At 36.0% G+C, this 26,915-nt stretch overlaps 1 protein-coding gene across 1 annotated transcript; it reads left to right on the forward strand.

Moving 5' to 3' along the window:
* Positions 1-3,102: 3,102 nt before the first annotated feature.
* Positions 3,103-26,899, forward strand: LOC142614232 (DNA (cytosine-5)-methyltransferase CMT2-like). Its single transcript, XM_075786799.1, has 23 exons — positions 3,103-3,762; positions 3,864-3,898; positions 4,005-4,320; positions 5,328-5,362; positions 5,478-5,580; positions 5,785-5,889; positions 5,979-6,098; positions 6,216-6,309; positions 9,251-9,456; positions 9,561-9,626; positions 9,718-9,963; positions 11,994-12,052; positions 12,135-12,201; positions 12,302-12,631; positions 15,157-15,225; positions 15,307-15,393; positions 15,473-15,560; positions 24,175-24,290; positions 24,368-24,469; positions 25,721-25,764; positions 25,846-25,915; positions 25,996-26,099; positions 26,605-26,899. Exons 1-23 carry the CDS (start codon positions 3,430-3,432, stop codon positions 26,777-26,779), a joined length of 2,970 nt encoding a protein of 989 aa, XP_075642914.1. The 5' UTR covers positions 3,103-3,429; the 3' UTR covers positions 26,780-26,899.
* Positions 26,900-26,915: the final 16 nt, after the last annotated feature.

A 26,915-nucleotide genomic window follows, 5' to 3' on the forward strand; every position in this document is an offset into this window, starting at 1 on the left:
ACTCTAGAATATCAGCAACTAAAATGTTTATTTAATACGCTCCTTGTTCTACTTTGTGCTATATGTTGTTTTTATTTTATTTATTGCCTGTACATTTTGCTTGTTGAGGATTATGAAGTATGAACATATCTCGGTTGCGGTTGATTCTTAAAATTGTCATGAATGGATTTTAACTTTCATTTAGTTGGTAGTATAACTAGTACAAAACAAAGAAAAGTTGTTGTGAATTGGAAATTTGGAATGCTAAATATATATTTATGAATTTATTGGGTCAAGAATGTTCTTTCAAAGAAGGAGAGTGTTCTTGAGCCAAAACTTCACAGTTGTTACTTTAGATCTTTATTTCTCTTGTTTTTGTATGTTTTTTATGTTTTGAGAGGAGAGAGACAAAAAAAGAAGCAAAAATACACACTTACCTCTGTTTTTAACTGATGTGGCAAATGAAACTTACTTCAAGTGGGTAAAGTGAGATTTTTTTGAACCACGGGTAGGCAAAATGATTTTGGGTCAAACCATAGGGGGTTCACTACAATTACCCGAAGATTCTTTCACAAACCACATCCATGCGTGTCTCAATATTAGATGAAAACCGATTTTCAACAATTACTCAGCTAATTTTTCATTTTCTTAGTGCAAACATAAAGGACCTTCAAAGATTAAAAACACATAAAGCAACAAAGTAGACCCAACAAAGCAAATCGAGATGTCATAGGTTTGGCTTTGGCGTCGTGGTGGCCATTGTGGATGGTGGCGATGCTTGTAGGGTTTGGCTTTGGGAGGAGAGAGACGTAAAAGGGAAGCAAATATACACACTTACCCTTGCTTTTAATCGATGTGGCAAGCAAAGCTTACCTCAGGTGGGTAAAGTGAGATTTTTTAAACCACGGGCAAGCAAAATGATTTTGGATCAAACCATAAGTCAGTTCACTGCAATTACCCCAAGAGTCTTTCACTTAGTTGAAAACCAATTCTTTCACAAACCACATCCATATGTGTCTCAATGTTAGATGAAAATCGATTCTTTCACAAATATTTCAACAATTACTCAACCGATTTTTCATTTTCTTAGTACAAACATAAAGGACCTTCAAAGATGCAAAGCATAAATAGCAACAAAGTAGACCCAACAAAGCAAACCGAGATGTCATGGGTTTAGCTTTGGCGTCGTGGTGGTTGTTGTGGATGGTGGCGGTGCTCATGGGGTTTGACTTTTAGAGAAGAGAGACATAAAAGTGAAGCAAAAATATACACTTACCCTTGCTTTTAACCTATGTGGCAAATGGAGCTTACCTTAAGTGGGTAAAGTGAGATTTTTTAAACCACAGGTAAGCAAAATGATTTTGGATCAAACCATAGGTGGCTTCGCTGCAATTACCCCAAGATTCTTTCACTTAGATGTAAACCAATTATTTCACAAACAACATCCATGTGTGTCTCAATGTTAGATGAAAACTAATTCTTTCACAAATATTTCAACAATTACTCAACCGATTTTTAATTTTCTTAGTACAAACATAAAGGACCTTCAAAGATTCAAAACACAAATAGCAACAAAGTAGACCTAACAAAGAAAACCGAGATGTCATGGGTTTGGGCTTAGCGTCGTGGTGGCTGTTGTGGGTGGTGGTAGTGCTTGTGGGATTTGGCTTTGGTTGAACTCGAGATTTGAAGGAGATTTAGAGATAGATCAAAGATAGAGATAGATCAAAGATAGAGAAAGAAATAAAAAAGAGAAATGAGATCTGAGAATGTTTAGATCGAGGAGAGAAAGGGTAGCATGGTTTGGTTGTGAGAAACGAGGGAACCACTACCTGGACTGGCGGTGGTGTCGAGTAGCAGCGATCAAGGAGAGAGAATCTGAGCAGAGAAAACAGAGAGATAAAGAGAGGCCTTGCTGATTTGTGGGTATTGAAGTATTAGAGAGAGTGAGATCAAGAGGTAGAGATTTGGGAGAGGAGGAAGAGAATGATGATTTGAACAATGGTTTTTGTAATGTGCACAAAGATTTGATGGATGATGATGAGGACGAAGGGGAGGATGAAGATGATTATAAGTAGAAAAGTTTTAGTCAAAGGATTGAAGATGTTGATTTGGAAAGGCACCCAAAAAAGCGGAAGTTGAAGAGTTTGGTTCCTAGTTTGAGAGAAGTTGTTTTGAGATTTGGGGGTAGATCTAGTTTAGACCATTTGTGTTTGGTTAAGAAAATTAATGTAGGAAAATATGCGAATTGAGAAATTAGAATTTACGGTTTAAATTAAATATGTGTGTTTAGGTTACATTAAAGTTAAGAAATTAATTTTTTGGGGAAGAACATGAAGAATTTGGTGTTGATTGTGTTAGAATTTGGGGAAGAACATGTTCTTATTCTTTCAAATAAATAATGAAAAATTAACAAAAAAAATATTTAATTTAATTAGGTATAATGTATGTTTTTTAATTTATTATTATTATTTTTAAATATTGCTGACGTGCTATTTTTTAAATGCTAAATAAATTTTTTTATTAGTCACGTCAGTATTTACTATATAAATAGTGCACTCCGTTTATCACAAAATAGACATGATTTTTTGTTTTCAGAAATTTAGGTAAGCACAACTAAAAAGTAGAGACCAAAATGCATTTTTTCACGCCTACATAGAACAAGGATTTTTTTTCTTTTCTTTTTGCAACAGCAATGTAGGGCTGTTTGGTAACATTATTTATATTTTTTAACAATATATGTGAGTAAAAAATATGTACAAATACATGTAATGATATTTAAAGACTGAAAACACGTGTTTGAACTCCTATGCCAAACAGCCCGTAGAATCTAAAAGGTCAAATATTCTTGTACGGTTCAAATTGGGGAACTTATTATAACAGTGTAAACTGTAAGGAGTTGACAGATTTCTAGTATGTTGTCTAAAATCATGGCTCTCTGTCGGAGTGAGAGTGAGCAGAGCACATACATTGTTTTGAACTTCGTAATTCAAAAAAAAGCAGTGGGGACAAAAATTCCCGCCATTAAAAAGTGTGTGTCGACTGTAATGACTCACCACTCCTCCACTCGTTTAAGTAAAATAAAAACGCACCCATATTGCAAGTGTACCAAAAAAAAAAAAAAAAAAAAAATGCTAATTGGTAACATTAACATTAAGGCATATAAGCAAGCAAGGCCACTCACTCACCCAATCAAATGAGAGACACAGACAGAGCACCCTCCTATTCTGGGGCCTCGTGTCAGCATCAGCAGTAGCGCTGCACGCTCCTATTCTATACATCATAAATTTCAAACTCTCCCTTTCTTACATTTCAGATTCAGGAGACGCGCACTCACTCTCACTCTCTCTCTTGTGATATGTCTGTTTAAAGTCTATTTTTTAAGATTCGGATTTGGAATTGGAATCTATCTATCGCTTTCTCTCAAAATTCCAAATCCGAAAAGCAAAAATGTCTTCCTCTCCAAAATCCAAATCCGAATCCGAATCCGAAACTTTGCATCTGCTTGAGGAGAGCAACAGCGATCCGGTACCTTCCTCTCCAAAAGTCAATAATAATGACAATGTAGCTAAGAAAACCACTTTAATTGTGCAATGTGAGGTGGTCAGGAGGAGGTCGCCGAGGCTGTCTCCGTCTCCGTCTCAGGGTTTCAGAAGGTCGCCCAGATTGAGTTCCGATGGGGGAAAGTCCGAAAAGCCACCACCGCCTCCGCCCAGACGACGCTCTTCCGCTTCCAGATTCGCTTCGCCTCCTCAAAATGCTAGATCAACCGACCACCTCAAGGTATGCTACTTTCTTTTTATTATGAAATGAATTGAAATGGCTAATATGTTACTCTCTTTTTACTTTATTGGTTTCTGAGTATGGGTTAATGGATTTGACAGAGCAAAAAACCAGAAGGTCAGAGCTTAACATTGAAGTGAGTGAACATCTGCTGGCACAGCTTTTCGTGGTGCATGTTGTCTACTTACTTACATTTCAAATTCCACTTATATATGTTGCTAATTTAGGTTTGTCTTTTTTAGTGCCAATGCAGAAGAAGAAGAAGTTGTTTTGAAAGTTGACTCTACTTCCAACACGAGTATGAGTATGACTTCTTCTGGAAAATTTAATTTGGAAGAAGCAACATCTTTGTCTGAGGATGAAAATGAAAATGGAAAAAAGGAATGTTCTTTTGTTGATCCGACCGAGTCTGGTGAGAAACGGTGTTCAAAGAGATTTAAGGCCACAGCTTCTTTAGAGGAGAAACGCAAGAAGGACAAAAATATGTCTTCCTTTATTGGTGATCCAATTCCTGATGATGAAGCTCAAGAAAGGTGGCGTTGGCGTTATGAAATGAAGGTCATTATCCAATTTTTATTTGCATTCATTTTACTTTACCGCTTGGCTTGGATACTTTAAATTTGGTTCCATTGCTATTTACATATTTCAAATTGTGGTCAAAACTCTTTCAGATTTGTTGAACTTGAATGTATAATTTAAGCATTTACCCAAGTGATTTTCATGTATAGTTGGGCATTTCCTACTAGATGATCTTCATATTAACAAGTTGACCGACCTGGTAAATCATGTTCTTTTATGTGCCTTATGACTTCCATCTGATGTGAATGGTGCTGGTTAGCAGAGCTACCTGTTGATCTTGTTTCCATGGCACGACATATCCAGACTAGCATTTCAGTTATAAACTGCTTTTCAACATCCAATTGGTTTGACCTTCAACTGTTTTTGGTTGCCTACATCTTAGTGCGGATTGTGAACACTGAATGTGAGGACTTAATTTGATCAAGCCATGAAATGTGGGGGGACCTTGATGTATTTTAAAGACTCCGAATTCTCTTGGTTGAAGATATTTAGTCATATATGTCTATGTTAAGTCTTAAACATATTGGATGGCAATTCTGTTTTTAAGAGACCTCTACCAATTTATTTTCAGTTTTTAGCTGGTTGTCTTATATCTAAGCAAAGCTTGTCCTCATTGTAAAGGTATCAAATGCACCTGTACTTTTGAAAAAGAAAAAAAGAAAAGAAAAGAAAGACAAAGGCATCATTATCAATTTCTGAGCATTAATCATTTATTTTTGTTAATGTATTTTTTATCTTTTAAATTGTGTCCAAGGGATGTTTTTATAAATTTCTGTGTGATTTAAATGGTTGTAGACCCATTTATGCACAAAAGTTTGGTCCCTATAATCCAACTCTAACAAATTGTTTGAATTTAGGGATAACATGATGTTCTTGATTATGAAACTCTTCAGATTGTAGCACGCCTAAGTGGTTATTCTTTACATTTAAATGTTCTTGACATTTTACTTCTAAAATTTTGATTGCGTTGTTATTGGCAATTGCAGAGTCAAAGATCTAATAGTCATCACGTAAACTTTGAGTGAGTAATAACCACAAGTTTATCTCGTTGGTTTTGTTTTATTTTTTTGGATTGGTTGTATTTCATGTATTTTTATCTCTATTTTTTCTTTTTTAATGTTATGCATGTTTGGCAGTGAGGATGAAGAAGATAAGATAATTTGGAATGTGCAATGCCATTATGCTCAAGCTAAAATTGACAATTGCATATTCAGTCTTGGAGATTGCGCATGTATAATGGTAAAAGAACTTTTATTTTATTTTTTATTTATTAAATTCAGCTTTTGTATCTTTGTTTTCTTTTGTTGTCACTACAAATTATCACTTTGCACATTGTTTAAAGATGATTCTTTTCTTTTATAAAAAAAAAAGTAAAAAAAAAGTGTGCAACTTCTTAAGTTCACTTCTGGATATTTTGATTTATATGCAAAACACATGTTACAGGGTGATGGTGGGCAAAAACATGTAGGTAGGATCTTGGAATTTTTCAAAACAACTGACGGAGAACATTATTTCAGAGTCCAGTGGTTTTACAGAGTTGAAGACACAGTGAGTATTAAAATTGTGTTGAATAAGACTTGTTCTTTTCAATATTTGTTATCCTTTTTTTTTTTTTTACATTTCTATTTTTGGCTCAGGTTATCCAAGATGAGGGTGGTTTTCATGACAAGAGGCGTCTGTTCTACTCCACAATAATGAATGATAATTTGCTGGATTGTATTATTTCAAAAGTCACCGTTAAGCAAATAACACCTAAGGTACACATCAAGCTTGCCTGCTAGCCTTTTCTATTAAATATTCTTTTTTCAAAGAAAAATATAGCTTGGATCTTATATTGTTGAATTCTTTCGATGTATTTTGTGCCTTTGTTACAGGTAGGTTTAAGATCGAACTCTATTCCAAGGATTGACTTCTATTATGATATGGAGTACTGTGTTGATTATTCCACATTTCGCTCTTTGGTAATTGGTAAGTAGGTTAATGCTCTTGAATGATAACAATTATTTGTTTAACGTTTGCTTTTGCAAACATTGCCTATGTGGATAGTGCAAACTCTTTGATGGCAGTAGAAGACTTTTTTTGAAAACAAATTGCTTTTGTATCAGGTTTGCTCTAGTGAGAAGTCATGTTGTCATTTGCAGGGTGAAGGAGGAGGGGGTGGGGGGAGGGGGGAGATCATGATGACATTAGAAGATTTATTTTAAAATTTTTTATACACGTTCTTAAAGTATCAAGTTTTGCTCCAATGAGAAGTCATATGGTACTGGGTTTAGGTGATAAAAAGAATGGGGAATGGGAAGAGAGGGAGAGAATGTGTCCATCTATTGGGGGAAAATATTACATGATTTGACACAATTAATATAAGACTGGTGGTAGATGGCAGTTTCAGTGTAGCATGCGCCATGTGGATACAATAGCTGTTAGTTTTCCCCTTCTCTCCCTAACTTTATTGCTATTAGAACTTGTTCGTTGATCTTTGTTGGTTGGGGAATTGGCTTATTGGTGTAGACACCCGATTAATATTGAATGATTCTATTAAATTATAAAGGTCATACCTAGTGTACAAAACTTCCACTCTTGCATTGGTACAAATCATGAATTCCATAATATTAACTGGAAGCAATGGTACTTGAATTTCCCAACAATAGATGGAACAATTCATGTCTTTGTGTAGTTAAAGTTACTGCTGCATTGTTGTTTGCTTGATTGCAGAAAAATTATTGTTTGGATGTTTTGCAGAGGCTCATAATTAGATCTCTTAAGATGGTGTGAGACTAACTTTTGGGTCAAATTATGCTGTTGTATTGAAGAGACAACAAAAGGAAGACATGTGGGAGAAAATATAATAATAAAAATTAGAATTTCTCTAGTAAAGGAAATTGAATAGAAAGCTAGATTAGACAGAAGCATGGTAGTCTTACTCACTTTCAAGAGTTCAGACCTCTTCACCTCTCCCCATGCATTCGGGTTTGGCCTAGTTGCTGGACAAGATACTGAAACCTAATAATTAATTACATTATAAATAAGTAAACACTCCTTGCTTATCAATGTGGGAGTTAGTATTCTGCTCAATCGCAAATTCTAGTACACTTCTCATTACCTTTTTCATAATAATTGGGAGTTAAGAGAGAAGGGAGGTGAAAGCACAAGGGTTTAGAAGAAGCGAGAAGGATGAATTTGATTGTATAGAAGAGAAGAAAGATGAATGGGGGCTACTGTTCAAACATGCCTCAAGGGCCGTACAAGTTAAGTATTTGGAAATTTATTAAGATGGGTTGGGAGGGTTTTCACCAGCATACAAGCTTCAAGGTTGGTGATGGTTCTTCTATCAGATTTTGGCTTGAGTCGTGGTGTGATGGACCTCCTCTGCAAGATAGATTCCTATAATTGTTTAATATTGCATGAGACAAGGGTGCTATGGTGGGGGATCATTTGATACATGTTGGCGACTCTTACCCCTAGGATATTTTCCTTGTCAGACTAGTTCATGATTGGGGTCGGGGGTCTGTACCCTCCTTTACGGAACTGCTCTATTCAGGATTGATAAGGCAGGGTGGGGTGTATGCTCTCTATTAGAATCCTTTGTCTTGGAATGTTTTTGAGGTAAGATCTTATTTTAAGATGTTACATTCCACACAAGCTCATTTTTTCCTTGCAGTAGTATGTGGACACCGAAAGTTCCCTCTAGGGTCAGCTTTCTCACTTGACAACAGCTTTGTGGAAAATCTAAATTGTTGACAACCTTAGGAAGTGTTGAGTAATTCTTGTCAACTGGTGTTGTATTTGTAAGGGGGGGAGGGGAGACTACTGATCACCCGCTCCTCCATTTGTAAGGGGTTTAGTGGGTTATGCCAAAGGCTGTTACCAAGCTAGCAAGGCAATTTTGATAAGAGCCATAATGTGGTGCTTTGGAGTATGATCCCCTATTGCCTAATGTGGGACATTTGGTGAGAGCAGAATGCCAGGGCATTTGAAAGACGTGAAACCTATTTCTGACCTTAAGCTTTAATTCTTCAAAACTTTGTTTGAGTGGGTAAACAATTCCGGCTCCTCTTTCGATTCTTTGCTTGAGATGATTGATATTGGTGTACCTGCTGTACACTTCTTTTGTACATGGCTATGCTTTCTTTTCCCTTTTAATAATAAATTATTTACTTATCAAAAAGAAGAGAAATAAGATGAAAATCACTTATTTTATTATCCCTACCATTAAGAATTTAATTTTTTACTTATAAAAAAAAATTAATATGTGATTCCTTGTGGGGCCTATTTAAAAATGTATTTACTTAAGGATATATTCACAATTACAAACACAACATTAAGATGTTAAGCATTTATGTCTCCATCCATCTCTGCCCATTGGTCTGGGGGATTGGCCAGACTTGGAGAGATTGAAAGTTGGCCAAAAAGCCCCCTCCCCTCCCCAAAAAAATCCTTTCTCTGTCCTCTTTTTTTCTCAATCAAAGGATTATTCCTATCCCTGAGCTTTTTCCTTTCCTTTTTCCCCCTCCACCTAATTGGAGCGTTAATTCCCATTCCATTCCATTTATCATCCCACTTAAATACACATGAAGGCCTTCAATTTATTATGCAATTTGTTCATTTTATTTCTTTCAATATTAAAATGTTCAAAAAGATGTTTGCTGAAACATCTCTAGGATAAAAAGGACCATTTGCAGTGCACAAGGCTCATTGTCATACGACTTACTTTGTTCGTAGGATCCATAAAATCTGACTAATATTGTGCTATTTTTTAAGTATCTGATATTCTTTATTTTACCTCAAAAGTTTGAGAACAGACATCTATATCTAGTTCATTTTGTACAACCCCTAGCCTTCCAAGCTCACAATTGGGACTGAAGACTAAGATCTCATATATTAATGTAGTCAAATTTCTTATTTGCTTCAGATAATTCTGTTAAGAGTCACAATGTATCATCACCTGATGGCATTAAGTCTGTCCATACAATGGCCACCGGAACTTTTTTGGAGAATGTACCCAATTGTGAAACACATGGAGCTGACTTAGCACTATTAGATCTTTTTTCTGGTTGCGGTGGAATGTCAACTGGATTGTGCCTTGGTGCCAAACTTTCTGGTGTTAATCTTGCAGCGGTACTTTCTATAAAATTTTTTGTTTCATTTCCATGCATTTCATACTAATTAGATGCCTTATTTCATCTTTTATAACTTATCTTATTTTCTTTCCCCTACTATAGAGATGGGCCCTTGATTGTGATAAATCTGCATGTAAAAGTTTGAAACTCAATCATCCAGATACACACGTGAGTAAACTTTATCTATTACTAGATTTCAACATAATATGATTAAGTCTTTTGGAGGTATTACAAAATATTTTTATGCCTAATTATATAGGTCAGGAATGAAACTGCTGAGGATTTTCTAGAACTATTGAAGGAGTGGGAAAAGCTATGTAGACGTTATAAGGTCAGTGATGTAGGAAGAACACGTCAATCAAGGGCTGAGACCTTAAGATCACACAAAAGTGATGAAAATTCTAGTGACGATGAGTTTTCCTCTGGTGAATATGAAGTTTCTAGACTAGTTGATATTTGCTATGGTAATCCCAATAGGAAAGGCAAGCGTGGATTACATTTTAAGGTAAATGATGTTCTCTCTTTTTGTGGAAAATGCCATCTGGTGACAGTATTTGAGAGTAATCTGTTTTTTTTACTTAGTCTTTATAAAAAAAAGCTCCTCATTCATATTGTGCCCTTTGGCTAAAGCCTAAATGTGACCAATGGAACTTTTGCTATGGTAGTTCTTAAGCATTGTTCAATGATCATATAAGCTAAAAGTATTATTGTTGATATCTAAATAATTTGCAACATTGCATCTACTAGATCGACGAGTAGTAGAAATAAATACAACATATGGTATTAGAAATAGATATTTAGAGCATTCCACATCAGCCTCTATAGAATTTAAGCTAAACTAAGTAACTAACCCTATAAACTCCACTCTTGCTATTTTAACAGACACCTACATTAGCACAATTTTTATTTTTCTACTATATTTAAATATTATATTTCACTCTTTATAAATGAATAAATATATTTTTTAATCTCTTCCCCACCCCCTTTCACAGAAAATTGCGACACCTCAACTTAGACTCGATTTGTGAGCTCTGCAATTTTTGCTTCATGGACTTGGAACCTATACAAGCTATTGAGTATCCCTTAGGCACTGATTTAGGCTTTGGAGAGAGAGAGAGAGAGAGAGAGAGAGAGTGACGGTTTGGGTTTAAGTCAGTTCGGTTGAACCGATTTAGAGAAATTAAAGAGAGTGTGGGTAAAGAGAGAAAGGAGTAGCGAGTACAAGAGCCACGCTAGCAATGGTGGCATTGGCCGTTAAAAGGAGGAGCATGAGTCTTGGCTAGAAGGATTCGGACAGAGAGAGAGAGGGTGAGCAAGGAGAGAGTGAGACAAAGGAAGGGGGGGGGTTGAGTTGACCCTTGACGATCTTTATTGGTGGTGGTGGCTTTGATGGAGGTTTGAAGAAGTCACAAATACATGAGAGAGAGAGAGAGAGAGAGAGAGAGAGAGAGAGAGAGAGAGAGAGAGAGAGAGAATAAAAAAAAAAAGTTTTATTGATGAACAGTACATTAGTAAGAGTGTTGAGGTATTGTTCATTGCTAAAGTTTATTTGGTAGTTTATTGAGCCTGATGTGGGGGTGCTTTTTGGTTTGTCATGTAGCCTACGAGTGCTCTAAGTAATCATAACACCTTATAGTCTAGTCAAAATTTTTGTTATGGAAATATTTGTTCTTTTTTTTAGCTTATTTATTCCTCTAGGCTGAGTGGTGAGGGGGCTAATAATCTGACTTGAAGTTGATTAAGACTGATGTGTTTGATGTGTGCTCCTACTATAAGTTGTTGTTTGGTCCTCGGACTAATGTGTTTCCTTGGGACTGCATTTGGTGTGCAAAGATGCCTAAATGGGCGTCTTTCTCTTTATGGACAGTAGCTAGGGGTGGGATACTCATCATTGATAATCTAGTTGATAGAGGTCAATTCCCGGTCAATAGGTGTTGCTTGTGTTGTTGTGGTGGAGAATTTGTGGATCATCTTCTACTCCATTATAAGTTTTCTTGTGCTCTATGGGGTGCAATTTTTGTGGTGTTTGGGATTCAGTGGGTAATGCCGAAAAATGGTTAGCTCTCTTCTTTTTGCTTGAAGACATTGGTTTGGAAAGCACTTGTCAACTATATGGAATATGGTTCCGACATGTTTAATGTGGTTAGTTTGGCAGGAACGTAATACCTGCACCTTTGAGGACAATAAGAGACCCTTAGACCTCTTAAAATCTCTTCTCTTTGGTACCTTGTTTCAGTGGGTTTGTATGTATTGTATTTCAATTTTTGAATTCTTACAATCTACAAGATTTAGTTCTTGAACCTGTTGTATATGTTTCTTGTTCAGAGTGTTCTCCATTGTGAACATGGTGTTCAGTTTCTTCAATAAAAGTCTTATTACCTACTAAAAAAAAAAAAGTCCAGGCAAAATAACTATATGAAAGGTGTAGCCATAATTTTTCTTGAATTGTGTCTTGAATTATTTTTATATTCATTGTCTCTTGTTTGATATTGTAGTTTGGTGAAGATGATTTTCTTCTCTTAGCTGTTTCGTTAGGTGCATTGGAAGGGTTATAGTGCAAGTGAAGACACATGGGAACCAGTAGAAGCATTAAGGTATTACTCTGTGACCAAAGATCTCTCTCTCTCTCTCTCTCTGGACTTGTTGCTCAATGCATGTATAACTGTATTTTCTCAGTAATTGCCAAGAAAGGATACAGGATTTTATTCAGAATGGGTTGAAATTGAAAATCTTGCCACTGCCAGTAAGTAGTTTCAACTGATTGTTTGATCCGGAAAAGTTCCATGAGAGTTTGCATTATTTATTTCCTTTGTACCACATCCTAATCTATAAATTAATTCCAGGGTGATGTTGATGTTATTTGTGGGGGTCCCCCTTGCCAAGGAATAAGTGGTTATAATCGGTTTAGAAACATTGATTCCCCATTAGCTGATGATAGAAATCGTCAAATTGTAGTCTTCATGGATATAGTGGAATTTTTAAAGCCCAAGTTTGTCTTGATGGAAAATGTCATTGACATTTTGAGATTTGACAAGGCTTCTCTTGGGAGATATGCATTAAGCCGTTTGGTACGTATGAATTACCAAGCAAGGCTTGGAACAATTGCTGCCGGCTGTTTTGGTCTTCCGCAATTTCGCTTGCGTGTTTTCTTGTGGGGTGCTCATCCTAGTGAGGTGAATTATCTTTATTTCTTGTTTCTTTTGAATTCAGAATATATTTTTTATGAAAGATTTTTGAGATTACTATAATTGTTGTTATCATTGCTATTGTTGTAGTATCTACAAACATGCTCCTATATCAACTGTCCACTTAATTCTTTGTGTTAGGGTTTGCCCATAATAGGGGGGTTGCATTTGTCTGTAATCATCCACTGAACATGAAAAAAGAATAATTGCTACATGAATTGTAATATATTGTTAGTATTTTTTTTTTATGAGTAAGAAAGACGTATATTCAAGAAGCTGCTTTATGCAAAAAGGGCACAAAGCAAACCAAAGATTACAAAAAATAAGAAAAGAAATAACAAAGAAGAAAATTAAGTATGAAGGAGAGAACTAAGAAACAGAGGGAGATAATCACTAGATGTGAGTCTTTAAGCCCTAGACCAATAAAAGAGATAACCACTAAAAGAAGCAAGCAATTGGTCTCCAGAGCTTTCCATGTCTTCAAAAGCCTGCCGATTACGCCCTTCCAAATACACCACATTAAACACAACGGAACTAAACTCCAAATGTTAGACGAGTGCTTCCCCAACCAATTTCACCAACCAAAAAGAATATTTGCAACCAATCTTGGTAAGACCCATGAAATACCAAAAGATCTAAAAGTAAAGCTCCACAATTGATAAGCCTTTTCACCATGAAGTTGCAAATGATCCATTGTCTCCCCACTACAACGACACATAATGCACCAGTCAACAAAATCAAAGCCCCCAATTTGCAAATTATCATCTGTAATAATCTTATTCCAAGCTATAGTCCAAACAAAGAAAGAAACACGTCGAGCTGCCTTGACCTTCCAAATACCTTTCCAAGAAAAGACAATGAATGAAGAACCTCATAAAACAATTAGATGTCAAAATCCCCATTCTTGTCAACTTTTATCTCATACGGTCTCCATTATCTGTTGAAGGTATATTGGATTCCATGGTATGAAGGGACTCCTCCACTAAATCCACCTCCTAATCATTTGGGTCCTGAATGAAATAAACATCTCAACTTCTTCTATCCATGCCAAAGAAGAATCTACAGAGGTCTCTCTATTAGTAGCAATCTTGTTCAAAACTCGGAAAGTCAGTTGGAGAGTATCCCACACCACCGATCTTCCTAAAATTTCACTCTATTCTCCACCCCTGCCTCAAACTAAGTATTTTTGCTAAAAGCCTCCCAACCCATTCAAATACTTCTCCACAAGCCACACCCATGTACACCCCTACCCAACTTGGAGGTCCATCCCCCCACTCTTCCCCAAACTTTAAAGTCACAACTCTTCTCCAAAGCCGTGTCTTCTCAACCCCAAAACGCCATTGCCATTTCCCTAGTAAGGCTTTATTGAAAGTAGTTAGTTTCCTTAATCCTAAACCACCATTGGCCATAGGTGCACACACTCTATTCCATCCTACCAAATGTGTCTTGGAGTCACCCCACAAAAAATCCATTTGCAACTTTTCAATTTTGTTAGCCACTAGGGTAGGGATGGTAAAAAGAGATAAAAAATTAGTAGGAAGGCTAAATAATGTGCTCTTAAGCAATATTAATCTACTACCTTTTGACCAATACAACCTTTTCCACCTGGCCAACTCCTACTCAATGTTTTTCAAAATAGGATTCCAAATAGTAGGTGACTTATGAGAAGCCCCCAACAGCATGCCAAGATAAGACATAGGCAAAATCCCAACCCTACAACCCAAAATCTCTACCAAGGCATACATGTTATTAACCGCCCCTATTGGAACCATTTCACTCTTCCGCATGTAAACTTCAAGCCTGGCATAGCTTGAAAACAAAGTAGTAACATCCGAACATGTAAGATCTGATCTACATCTGCATCACAAAAAAGAATGAGAGATCCATACCATGTAGGCGCACTTTTATGCATGTTCCTTATTGTTCAATGTGGTTTCTTTGGAGGGAAAGAAATAGTTGGTGTTTTGAATCTAATGAGAGATCCATACTAGACCTCAAGTTATTTCTCTTTAGAACTCTATTGGATTAGTTGTCTGCTTTGTGAAACCAATCATTTTCTTCTTTTCTTGATTTTCTTGATTCTTATAATTTTTGTACTTGATTTGTTGACCCCTGTACACTCCCTGTGTACTAGGATGTCCATTTTTTGATATCAATAAAACTTATTACTTATCAAAAAAAAAAAAAAAAAAGATGCAAAACACATTCCCCTCTACCCTTCTACCATCAGCCCCGAAACCATGAAGTAAGCCGGCACCCTTGACTTTCTTCAACATCCTATTGAAAATGTCCATCATAACCAAAAACAACATAGGAGAAGCAGATTCCCTTGTCTCAATCCCCTCACGCTTCCAAAAAAATCAGCTGGAGACCATTGACCAAGTGCTGTTATATCATTGGACAAAGTGTTGTTATATCATACAAAAATTTATTGTCAAGTCAGTAAATGGCTTCATTTCCATGAGGTAAATACGCAAGCAGTTGATTCTTCTTCTCTTCTTCACTTCTTGTAGAAACTACCCCAATTTCCGCTTCCAACACATGATGTGGTTGTTAGATATTGGCCTCCACCTGAATTTGAGGTAATGTTCTACAGTGCATTAAAACATTTACTCTTGTATTTTTATTTATTAATTCATTAATTTTTTTACCTTCTTGTGCAGCGCAATACTGTTGCTTTGGATGAAGACCAACCTCGTGTTCTAGAAAAGGCACTTGTTCTTCAAGATGCCATCTCTGATCTTCCACAGGTATTCACATAATATTTTATTTGCATGCCTCTCGCTTTTATGCAATTCAACTTGATATGAAACTAATTTTCTGTTATAGGTAACAAGCTTTGAAACTCGTGAAGAAATGTCATACCAAAAACCTCCAGAAACTGATTTTCAAAGATATATAAGGTCAACTAGAAACGGTAATATTAACATCCTTCAAATGTTAAATGTGGAGCTAATTTTGGAAGTGTTTGTATACTTCATTTATGTGAATTGCCTGTTTTGCATAGCCATTTGGGTTTGGCTACTTACGGTAGTCTTGTTGCTGCGTGAATTTTCTATTTCTTTAAGATTCCAAATGGATATATTTTTTCTTGTTCTTTTTCTTTCTAGCTATTTTTTGGGTTAGACAAGAACATATGATATCATGCTTAAAATTATAATAGGTGTTAAATTACCAATTGTCCCAAAAGCTTAAGCTATTGAGATATGGTAAATTTAATTATTTAACCACACAATCTTAACACTTCCCCTCACGTGTGGGCTGAAACTACTTTTTAATAGGTGAGACCCAACACGTGGGAATTTAAATGGAAGATAGAGTGGAAGAGACAGATATTGAACTCAAGACCTCCTGCTCTGATACCATGTTAAATTATCGATTGTCCTTGAAGCTTAAGCTATTGAGATATGGTAAATTTAATCATTTAACCACATAGTTCTAATAATAGGGGTTTTTGGACATTGGTAATTTGCATCTTCTAGAAATCACAACTAAGGTGTGGTTCAATTAAAATAGCCTAGTGGTAATGGCATCCTCTGTGATGCTATGTGTTTGTGGTTTGAACCCCACCTCCCTTCCCACTATCTACCTATAAAAAAGGAAACACAAATAAGGCCATTATTTTAGATGTGCTTGTGAGCTTTGACATAGGTAGTGCAGAGTTGAATAATTACTGCGTATTTGAAAAGCTTAAGTTATTAAGAATTGGTTCATCAAAAAAAAAAAAGAAAAAAAGAATTGGGAACTAATATTGATTTAATTACTGCTTGTTGAAAAAGATTAATCTTAATCCTTTAATTTTATTAGTTGTGTTTAAAATATGAAAATTTCGGTTAAGAGAGAAGAGGAAATGAAAAATAGACAGAGAGAGAGACAAGGGGAAGAAAGAAATTTATTAGTTGTGTTTAAAATATGAAAATTTCGGTTAAGAGAGAAGAGGAAATGAAAAATAGACAGAGAGAGAGACAAGGGGAAGAAAGAAAACAAGGTTTAGGGCTTAATGTATTGACCCCTAACCTTAGCACATATTTATCTTATGGAAATATGGCAAAATAACAAGAAGAGCCTTGTACTAATATAACAAGCAAAAATAAAATATAATAACATGAAATAAACAACAACCTCAACATCGATAATTCCCTCAAGCTCCAGCATATAGATAAAACATGCCCAGCTTGAAGGATGATCATTGAAAGGAGGCACTGTTGGTGGAAATTGGTGAAAAGGAAGGCTGTTTTAGAAAGCTAAGAGGGTGTTTGGTTTAGCCAAAACTTTAACTCAAAACTCAATTTCCATCACCCAATTCTCAAAATCCATGCCCCACCACAATTCAACTTGTTTGGTTTTGTTCCCATAACTCAATTTCCATCACTCAAAACTCAAAAAACTGAGTTTGAGTGATGAAAACTGAGAATAAGTTTTGGTTGTTTTTGGGTTACGGAAAATGAGTTAAGGTAGCATTTTTGTAATTATCAGCAACCTATGGGACCCACTTCTTTGTATTGTTCACATCAAGTCAGACTTGCCTTTACTTTCTCTCCCCCAATGGCTCTTTGGTCTGGTTCAGACTGCCTTAACTCCAGACTTAGCTAATTTCTTTCTTTCCCTTCCTCTGCTTTCCTCATCCAAAAATCCCACAAATTCTCTCAAAATGTTTGCTCTGAAGCTGTCCTCTTGCATCCTCATATAAAGTAAAAAGGCTGAAATGAGACTCATGCTTCAACAAACCACTTCTAAATATAAAATTGGGGGAAGCATATGAACAACCAAAAGTTACAAGTCTTACATCATATTTGTTATTATAAATAAACAAATGACAGTAGATGAAACAGAAATGAATCCAGTAGATGTGCTGAAGAAATACAGAAAATGTATTGGCACCATAAGCACAGGAAAGAACAAAAAGAAGTATAGCATTCACACTTTAAACTAGTCAATTTAGAGTGAAAAACCCACAAGAAAAAGACCTTTTTTTTGTAAGCAATTTCCTGTTCGTATTGTCTTTTTTCCACAAGGAAGACATAGGGTGAATGTTAATGCCATAAGAGATCATAATTGGGATTGGGTTGTAGTTCTGAACTTCAAACAACAACATTAATCAACGCGTTGTTCAATCGCTCGAGTAAGAGATGGTAAACATCCATGGTTGTCACATGACAAAGAACATATCTTGTAGTGGGTGATGCCACTGTTATTTCTCTTCTTTTTGCATGGGAGAATTTTTTGGGGTTACACTATTCTTCGGTTTGGAATATAGTGCTAGCCTGTTTGATGTGGTTGATTTGGAAGGAACGTAATACCCGCATTTTTGAGGATGTTGAGAAATTTGCTGATTTTTTGAAGTCTTTGCTAGTTGGGACTTTGTTTGAATGGTCTTGTATTTGGGGTTATAAACATTGTATTTCCGTTTTTGATTTCGTGAAATCTGTTTTTGTTTTTGTTTGTATTTGTTTCTAGTACTTTGTTCATTATCGTGACCATGTACTTTTTTTTAATGAAAATATCTATTACCTATCAAAAAAAAAGAGCAAGCTGCTAAGTTAGTTACAAGAACCTACCATATGGTTGCCCAAAGCCTAACAAAATTCTCTAACTAATTGATAGGCTATTGCACTTATCACTAACAATCTTATCAACGAACTAACTTTCTGTTACAAGTAAAAGGAACTACTTATCATATGACGAAAGCACTAGTAAACAGCTATCTTTAAAAACGAATTGCATTAGTGCTGTCCCTATTTGGAACACACTTGTCCTTAAGTGTGGCTAGTTGTAAGATGATCTAGTACATGATAGGGCAGCAAGTGATGCACATTGAAACTTTTGGAGATGTGTGTATGATCTGGTAGTTCCACTGATCTGCATTCTCGTTAGTTGCTGTATCAAGCTGCTGCATCATGCTAGAGATTAAGGACTGTTGCTACTTTGTGTCAAGGCTGCAAGTGTAAGCAGCCATGTAGATGCTCTTGCATCCAACCTTCTTCATTTTGACTGTCGGTTTGGGGTTAGCTTTCCCCTTCTTTGGTTGCAATGTGTAATGATCTCATTTCTTGTATGATCTAAATGTGTTTCTCCTTCCCACCCAGAATGGTTTGATATGGACATTATTTTTCACGCCCAAGTAAGAGATGGTAAACATCCGCGGTTGTCACATGACAAAGAAAATATCTTGAAAGTCGTTAATTATTAACACTAAGCTCTTTCTTGAATCTCTAACTTCACCTCCTTTCTTGAAGCAAGATAGTTTTTGTGGTTGGGGTTGGTCTTGATTCTTCGATTCAAGATTGTTAAAAACTTCTTGTGACACCATATCCTCATAACTAATTCTAAGCCACTCGTCATCCTCCATTTGCAAGATGTTTGTTAATAATGAAAAATCCTCTTCTTTTTCTATGTGAGCATCTACTTCTTCTTCCACGTATTGATCATATACGGGTTCTTGAATGCATTCCCCTCCTTTATTGTCTTCAATTACCAATACTCTATTACACATTTCTTCTTTTTCTTTATATTGATTATACACGGGGGCATTCATCAGCATATCTTTTTTGGGCGCTACAAAGGTGTTATCATGGTTTATAGCTATACTTTCTTCTTTGCTTGTATTGGCTGCCTTTGATGAGTCAGATGCTGCATTAACAGAAAAACACTTTGCTGCATTTCCCTTATCCTTTTCCCTTATCATTCTTTTTTTGCCAAGAATCATTTCTGTTGATAACTTGCATATAGTTGAAAGGCAGAAATTGATTTTGCAATTTCTGCTTCATTTTGAACCATTCTTGGATCTTTCCTTTGCCCCTCCTAAGTCTCTGAACTTGGAGTTGTTCCTTCCAGGTTGAAGCTCGTCATCTCAGCTTGTAGAGACCAACCTCACTTTCTTGGAATCTTGGACTTCATAGTACTCAAAGATCTTCTCAATTTGATTCAACGTCCATAAATTCTTCAGGATTCAGGCTCCCTTGGAATTTTGGAAGGTCAACTTTGATGTTTGGCTCTTCTCTTTGAGGAACTTGCAAATGCACAAGACCTGGCCTTGGTTCTTGCACAGGCACTTGCTATTTTCCTCTGACAGGTTGGCCAAGTGGGTTATTGAAGTTGTTGTTGCTATCAGCATCAGCATCTTCAGATTGTTCACCATCATTTCTAGGATGATGATGTTAGTTTCTTCTCACTTCCTCTGTCAAGGCAGCAAGCTGCCCCCTTAGCAGTCAGCTCTGATTCACCTAGGGTTCTCCTTGGTTTGGTTGCGGCTGTTGCCTGAGATGAACCTTTATCTCAGGTTCATGTGCTGCAGAAGCTTTCTTGTTCCTTCTATCTATACTACTAGTGTCATCTACACAAATCCTTAGGCTCACCTGGTAGAGGATAAGAAAATGAGTGCAAGGATTGAATCTTGCATAGGCTATGCTGTAGAATAGAAAGGACAAGAAAGAACTTGAAGTCCCAAATGGATCTCAAGCTCTAATACCAAATTATGATGGAGGAAACTGGTGAAAAGGAAACTATTTTACAAAACTAATGGCCTGTTTGGAAGTTTAGAGAGGGAGGAGTGTAGAGGGGAGTAGAGGGGAGGAGAATAGTGGGGAGGAGAGTAGAGGGGAATGGTTATTCTTCACCTTGTTTAGATGTTTTTAAAATTAGTAAGAGGGAAGGGAGTAATTAGCCCTTCCTTTTGTTTGGATGTTTTAAAAATTAGGAGGGAGAAGAGAGGAAATGATTTAAATAGACAAATTTACCTCTGTTTTAAAAATGGACTTGCAACATTGATATATGATTAATTTGTTAAATTAAATAATTATTTAATCAACATTCTCATTTTATCAAATACCACTAATAAAAGTATAAAACTACTATTAACTATTATAAAATAATTTTTATTACCTAAAAAAAATTCTAATAAAAATAAAAATAAATTCAAAAATTCATTGAATCTTGTTACTTTGTTTGGTCAATATCATTGACGTAGCAGTAGCAAAACCCAGAAGCCTCAGGCTTCTTCGCATGGTGGCGTTGACCGGTCCAGTTGAAAGCGACATTGGCGTTGCCACGTTTGAGCTTGACGGCGGCGTCGATGGACCTGCCGGCGGAGGAGTGACAGAATCCGAACAAGTTGTGGGCCATGCGGATCCGGTGGGGTTTCATTGGGTGACCTTGGTCGTAGTAGTAGTTGCTGATGCTCGGCTTGTAGAAGTAGCTCATGCGCCGCTTCTTTGTGTCGGGTCCCGATGGGAGTGATGCGCCACCCATGCTTTCTTCCATCACTGAAAACCCAAATCGCTCGCTCTTCTCTCTTTTCTTCAAGTTGAGGACGTCAGGCAAAGGTAAATTCCACCATGATTTCGACGAAGATGAACGCTGACTCGTTCAGATCGGAGATGGAATCAGAATCGGATTTGGAGGAGCGTGGTTTTGGTGGTGTTGGGATCACTGATGACGTTCTGGCTTTTGTGAGGAATATCGGGATGCATCTAGAGACGTGGTTGGATTTTCCTATTGATGAAAAAGAAGACTTAGACGGTATGTGCGTTTTTTTTCTCAGGAAACAAACAGAAAATGCTTAAATTTTCTTAGGTAACAAACAAACATTATGTATATAATCTGTTTGTAATTTTGTTAATTTAGAAATGTTGAATTGGGGAATTCATTTGGTCAATAATTTATTTACTCTATTCTCCCTCCAAACTCCAATTTGGGGGAATTAAAAATGAGGGGTTAGAGGTAGTTGAAACCCCTCCAAATCCTTCCCCCTCCTTCCTTAAAAAACTTCCAAACAAGAGAATTAAATTACTCTCCCTCCCTCTACTCTACTCTCCCTCCTTTTTTAAATATCCAAACAGGCCATAAGTTACCTAGAGAAAAGAAGGAATGAACTAGCTTTTCAAGAGAGACACTCTTGGAATAAGTGTCTAAATTGCAATAGAGAGCAAGATCTAAACTGAATTGAGACGGGCCATACAATAGGTCTTTAGATAGTCAACATCATAAGTCTTTGTGAATACTCTCTAGCAACTGACCGCTCCTTAAGGCACTCAATAAAACCATTAGGGAGGCACTTGATAGTGTAAACCCAACGACAACCTACTCAATTTTGAGCCCTAGAAAAATGAATCATATATACAATTACAAAATTTTAAAAATAGAAGATTTATGGACGTCTTCAATGTGGACCCTTGAGGTGTCAGTTAATCCATAAGACTCTTGGTAGATGATTCAAGAATTTGGGTATGATTAATGTTGGCCTATGTCTAGAGGAATAATGTAATTTATATTACCAAAGTAATAGTTTGATAACTACTCAATTATGGGCCCTAGAAAAATAAAGCTTTAAATGGTGCAAGCAATTCGACAAAGACCACATATATTTTGAAGTGAGCAAACATATAAAAGGAAATTTTACTATTCATAATTACCAAGAACAATTAGCAAAACAAATTTGAACAAGCCAGACTTGAGCAACATAATGTTTGATGTGAGATTTCCAACTTGAAATAAGTTTGAAGTAAAAGCAGGAATTATTGTCTCAAATGAATCTTAGTCTTTAATTACTCTTTTACTTCAAGAAAATTTCATGTCGAAAGTCTCACGTCAAACATTATGTTGCTCAAGTCTAGCTTGTTCAAATTAGATTTGCAACTTGTTCCTTGGTTATTGACTTAGGTGCTACTGGTCATATGACCTGTACCTTAGGTTCCTCTTTGAGCTAGAACACTCTAGTAATCTTCCCAATGTTGCATTGGCAAATGTCCCAATCCCTAATATTTTTGGTTTGCGTACTATCAATCTCATTCCTACTCTCTCCCTGTCTTTAGTCCTATATTTTCCTAGGTTTCCCTTAAGTCACATGTTGAATAGTAAACTTACAAGTTTCTTAATTGCGTTGTAATTTTATTACCTAATCATTGTATCTTTCAGGATCTCATGATGGGGAGGAAGATTGGTGCTCATCATGAGGCTGGTGGACTTTATTACTTGGATCAGTGTGGTTCTTCGAATTTAGTGGCTTCTTAGTCTTCTATTACACCCTCCAGCCTCATTGTTTTTTTTTTGGATAAGTAGTATCATTTATTAAAAAAAAATCACTTCGTGTTAACAATGATGAACACAAAGTAGCTAGAAGATTGCAAAAAAATCATATAAGAAATTGGAGTCCTTGAACTTCAGAATAGGTAGTCAAAGAAAGTACGAAACAACAAAGACTTCAAATGTTCAATGGGTCGCTCCATATTCTCTAAGGTGCTGCTATTTTTTCCCTTCCACACAATCCACATCAAACATAATGGAGTAAGATTCCAAACCTTTGAATAGTGCTTCCCATACCAATTCTGCGAACCAAGTAAAGATCAGTCACAGCCGATGACCTTACGCATTGAAGCAAAAGATGGACTACTACTTCTCCATGACACTGTCACATGCAGCACCAGTCTACCAGATTATCTTAGCAATAAGAGTCCCAAATCTGCTTCCTTCCTACAAATGCATTTTGAGATTCAGAAATAATTTTATCCAATACTAGACGAATTCTGTTGGCCTGCCCCCTACTAATGATTTTATCCAATACTACACCTTTGCTAATAACTTACACACTACACACAAGGCTGATAGGCCTAAAATCCCTTGTATTGGTGGAATTATTGTTTTTTGGGAATTAATGCCGAAAAGGAAGCATTAAGGGATTTTTCAAAGACCCCATCTCTATGAAAATCTGCAAAGAAAACCACAACATCCCTTTCCACCACCCTCCAACACTTCTGGACAAACGTTGTGGTAAACCCATCCAGACTTGGAGTTTTGTCACCATTCATCTCCTTCAAAACATGAATGACGTCCTCTTTGGTGACTTATTTGTCTAAAAGAAGCCTATCATTCTCATCAATACTTGGAAAATCTAACCCATTCACCATAGGTATCCAATCTTCAATTTCATGGTACAAGGTCCCCTAAAATTGCACCACTTGATCCTGAACCTCCAATTCATCCTCATACAACACACTATCCGCCTCCATGCCTCTCACATGACTTCTATGTCTGTGGGAGTTTGCCTATCTATGAAAGAATGTGGTATTACAATTCTGCCTCTTTTAACCATATATCTCGGGACTTTGGGGAAGAGTAGTAATTTAATCATCCAAAATTCCAAGTGGCCTAATTTATTTAAGGTTAAAGCCATTTGCAATGATTGATTTACATTTAGATTGGGAAATGTATTGACATCTACTTTCTCAATTTGTGCTTTGTTAAATACGTCCCAAACTTTTCCATTCATCTGAACATTTGCAGATCATTTGATCAAAGTCACTCTAGTAATTGCCCTTTGGAGGACTTCTCTCCATTGGCATATTTTGTCCCAAATATGTATGTTTTAACTTTTTTTTTGTGTCTCTTTTACCGTCTTATGTCAACAATTACTAATTTGGTTTTGCATATGGATTAATATATATTCATCTCAGTTACATATTCTGTCCTCATTATTTCATATGAACTAAGTTTATGACTACTCTTTACACTATTTTTTCTTTTGTTTTGTTCTGCAGAGATGACTGGCTCAACATTAGATGACTCTAAAATAAAACAATTACTCTATGACCATCGGTCTTACCCATTGGGTGAAGATGATTACCTACGTGTTTGCCAAATACCAAAAAGAAAAGTCTGATACATCTAAACTTTCCATTGATATCTGATGCTTGAGCCTATCTATTGTTTCTAACTTTTTAGAACTTTTAGGGAGCAAATTTTCGGGACCTTCCTGGTGTAGTTGTAGGAACTGACAATGTGGTTCGGCGGGACTCAACAGAACAACCACTGTTGCCATCTGGAAAGCCATTGGTGAGTGTTTATTATCTTTAATGAAATTTATATAGCATGCAATAGTATAATTTGAATTTGACTCTCTTCTGTGAGTATGTGTGGCAAGATAAAGCAGCAAAAGTAGTAAATTCAAAACAATAATAAATATTCTCTTCAATCCAAAATAAACATTATAAATAATTAAGAATTGGATTTGATAACTATCTACACGGTGTTTCCTATGTAACTTTAACTTTGTTTAGAAAATTTGTAGAAAATTGCCTATTTTTTTTTGTCTGAATTTTACATGGGCAAGATCTGAACTGAAGAGCTACAAACTATCCCACCCGAACTCTAGGCCACTTGAACTAATCTCCAATTGGCAGAAAATTGCAAATGTTGTTGCTTTTCTGCTTGTTGGTTGTACTAGAGTCATTGTTATATTGAACATTTGTAGGAATTTAGCATTTGGAAACCTTATTTACCTTGTTTTCGTTCCTTAGTTCTCCAGCAATTGCTTCACATGCCGGCTATCCTTTTGGTGACATCTCAAGGTTGTTTTACTGGAGATCTTGAGTTTATCATATTTTGGGCTATAGAAGGATGGAATGCGATTGCAATAATTATTTTTCCCCTTATTAAATAACATTATTCCTTTCCTTATGGTTTTTTATTTTTTTAGTTATTTTTATTTCTCCATCTCTTCTTGTCCTTCAACAAAACCAGGTAAAAGCAATTGGAAAGTTCATTTTAGCTACCGTTTCCTGAAAATTGATCTGACATATATCCATAATAAAAAATATATTTCTTTTAAGATAATATGACTTTGAAACTATAGTCATTAAATATACTTTTCCCAGTGAAGATAGGAAGGAAGAAATGCTATAAAGACAATTCATCTCAAAGGGTCTAGGTAAAATTCTGGGGAAGCATTGAGAGTTGCTGTCTTGTTTGTCGGAGGAAACTAGAATTATTCTGAATAATTGCTTAACTATTGGGATTATCAGTAAACAAAGACTTGTCTATTTAACAAGTCATTTTGAATTATTTGATTCTCTTGATTTTGAGTGTTTTTAGTCATAATATCTCATAAAATTTGTTTAAGAAGGGAAGGAAAAGAAAACCCTGTAAGGGCTTGGGTGTACTGAAAGGATCTGACATTGTTCACAGTAACTGAAGCAGGCTGAAAGTGCATTGTGAAATGGATGCATTTTATGTTCGTTTTATGTAACATCTGGTCAGAATAGAAAGGTAGTTATTGTGATTAAATATTGTTTTATATTCTTTTAGGTACCAGATTATGCCTTTACCTTTGAGCAAGGGAGGTCCAAAAGGTTAGATGCTTTCTCCTGGTAGCCTCTATGATATCTTGTATGGTAATTTTCATTATTTTGATATTGTCGGATTACATGTAGGCCATTTGCAAGGTTATGGTGGGATGAGACAGTACCCACTGTAATAACTTTCCCAAGTTGTCACAATCAGGTCTGCATCACTGCTCTGGTCCATTTTGTAATGGAATTACATGTTTAGGATATTGCTTTAAGCTATTAAAACCATTGTAGGCAGCATTGCATCCAGAACAGGACCGAATCCTCACTATAAGGGAATATGCAAGGTTGCAAGGCTTTCCTGATTATTATAGATTCTGTGGCACAATTAAAGAAAGGTGTGAAAATTTATGTGCATTAATTTGCAATGATTATTTCTTTCTTTCTTTTTTTTTGTGTTGAGAAGATGACTATTCATGTTATAGTTGACTTGAAAGTGAAAATGCATAATATCACTGCTGTCACGATATGAGTTTTCCAATTTGAAATCAGGCTTTTTGGTGACATCAATAATATAACATATAACTTGAAATATTATTACTGTATTTTAATAAAAGGGCATAAGAAAAAAAGGAATTCTATGGCCCAACAAAGTTGTTGAAAGTTCAGTGCAGGTATGCATTCTCAAAGTGCAGATCTTAAATTAGCCTAAAACTTTTTTGGTTAGTATTATTAATTTTGATTGCGTGTAAAGTAGACCTAAGAATGTTTTCTTTTGGTTTTGGTTTTGTTTTGTTTTGTTTTTGTTTTGTTTTGTATCAAATTTATTATTATCTCCTTCATGCGTTATGCATATGTTGTGTAGTAAACTTGGTGTCATTAGTCTTCTTGTACTTTATACAGGTACTGTCAGATTGGAAATGCAGTTGCTGTTCCTGTAGCACGAGCCTTAGGATATGCCATGGGATTAGCATTTCGAAAGCTAATTGGGGATGAACCACTCATGACTCTTCCCCCAAAGTTCTCTCACTCTAATTATCATCAATTGGTGAAGTCCCTATCTCATGAGAGTCTCTAGTATTCATTCTTGACCCTCTTCCTTTGACCTTTTAAATTGTGGCATTTTTTATTCATTAACCTTGAACCTTTGTTTTGTAATTTGTGGAATTGTTTTAAAAAAATTTCTTGCTGAGCCCTATTGTTGTTCATTGATG

Source organism: Castanea sativa, chromosome 10 (assembly GCF_040712315.1).
Source record: "Castanea sativa cultivar Marrone di Chiusa Pesio chromosome 10, ASM4071231v1".
NCBI classification, from domain to species: Eukaryota; Viridiplantae; Streptophyta; class Magnoliopsida; order Fagales; family Fagaceae; genus Castanea; species Castanea sativa.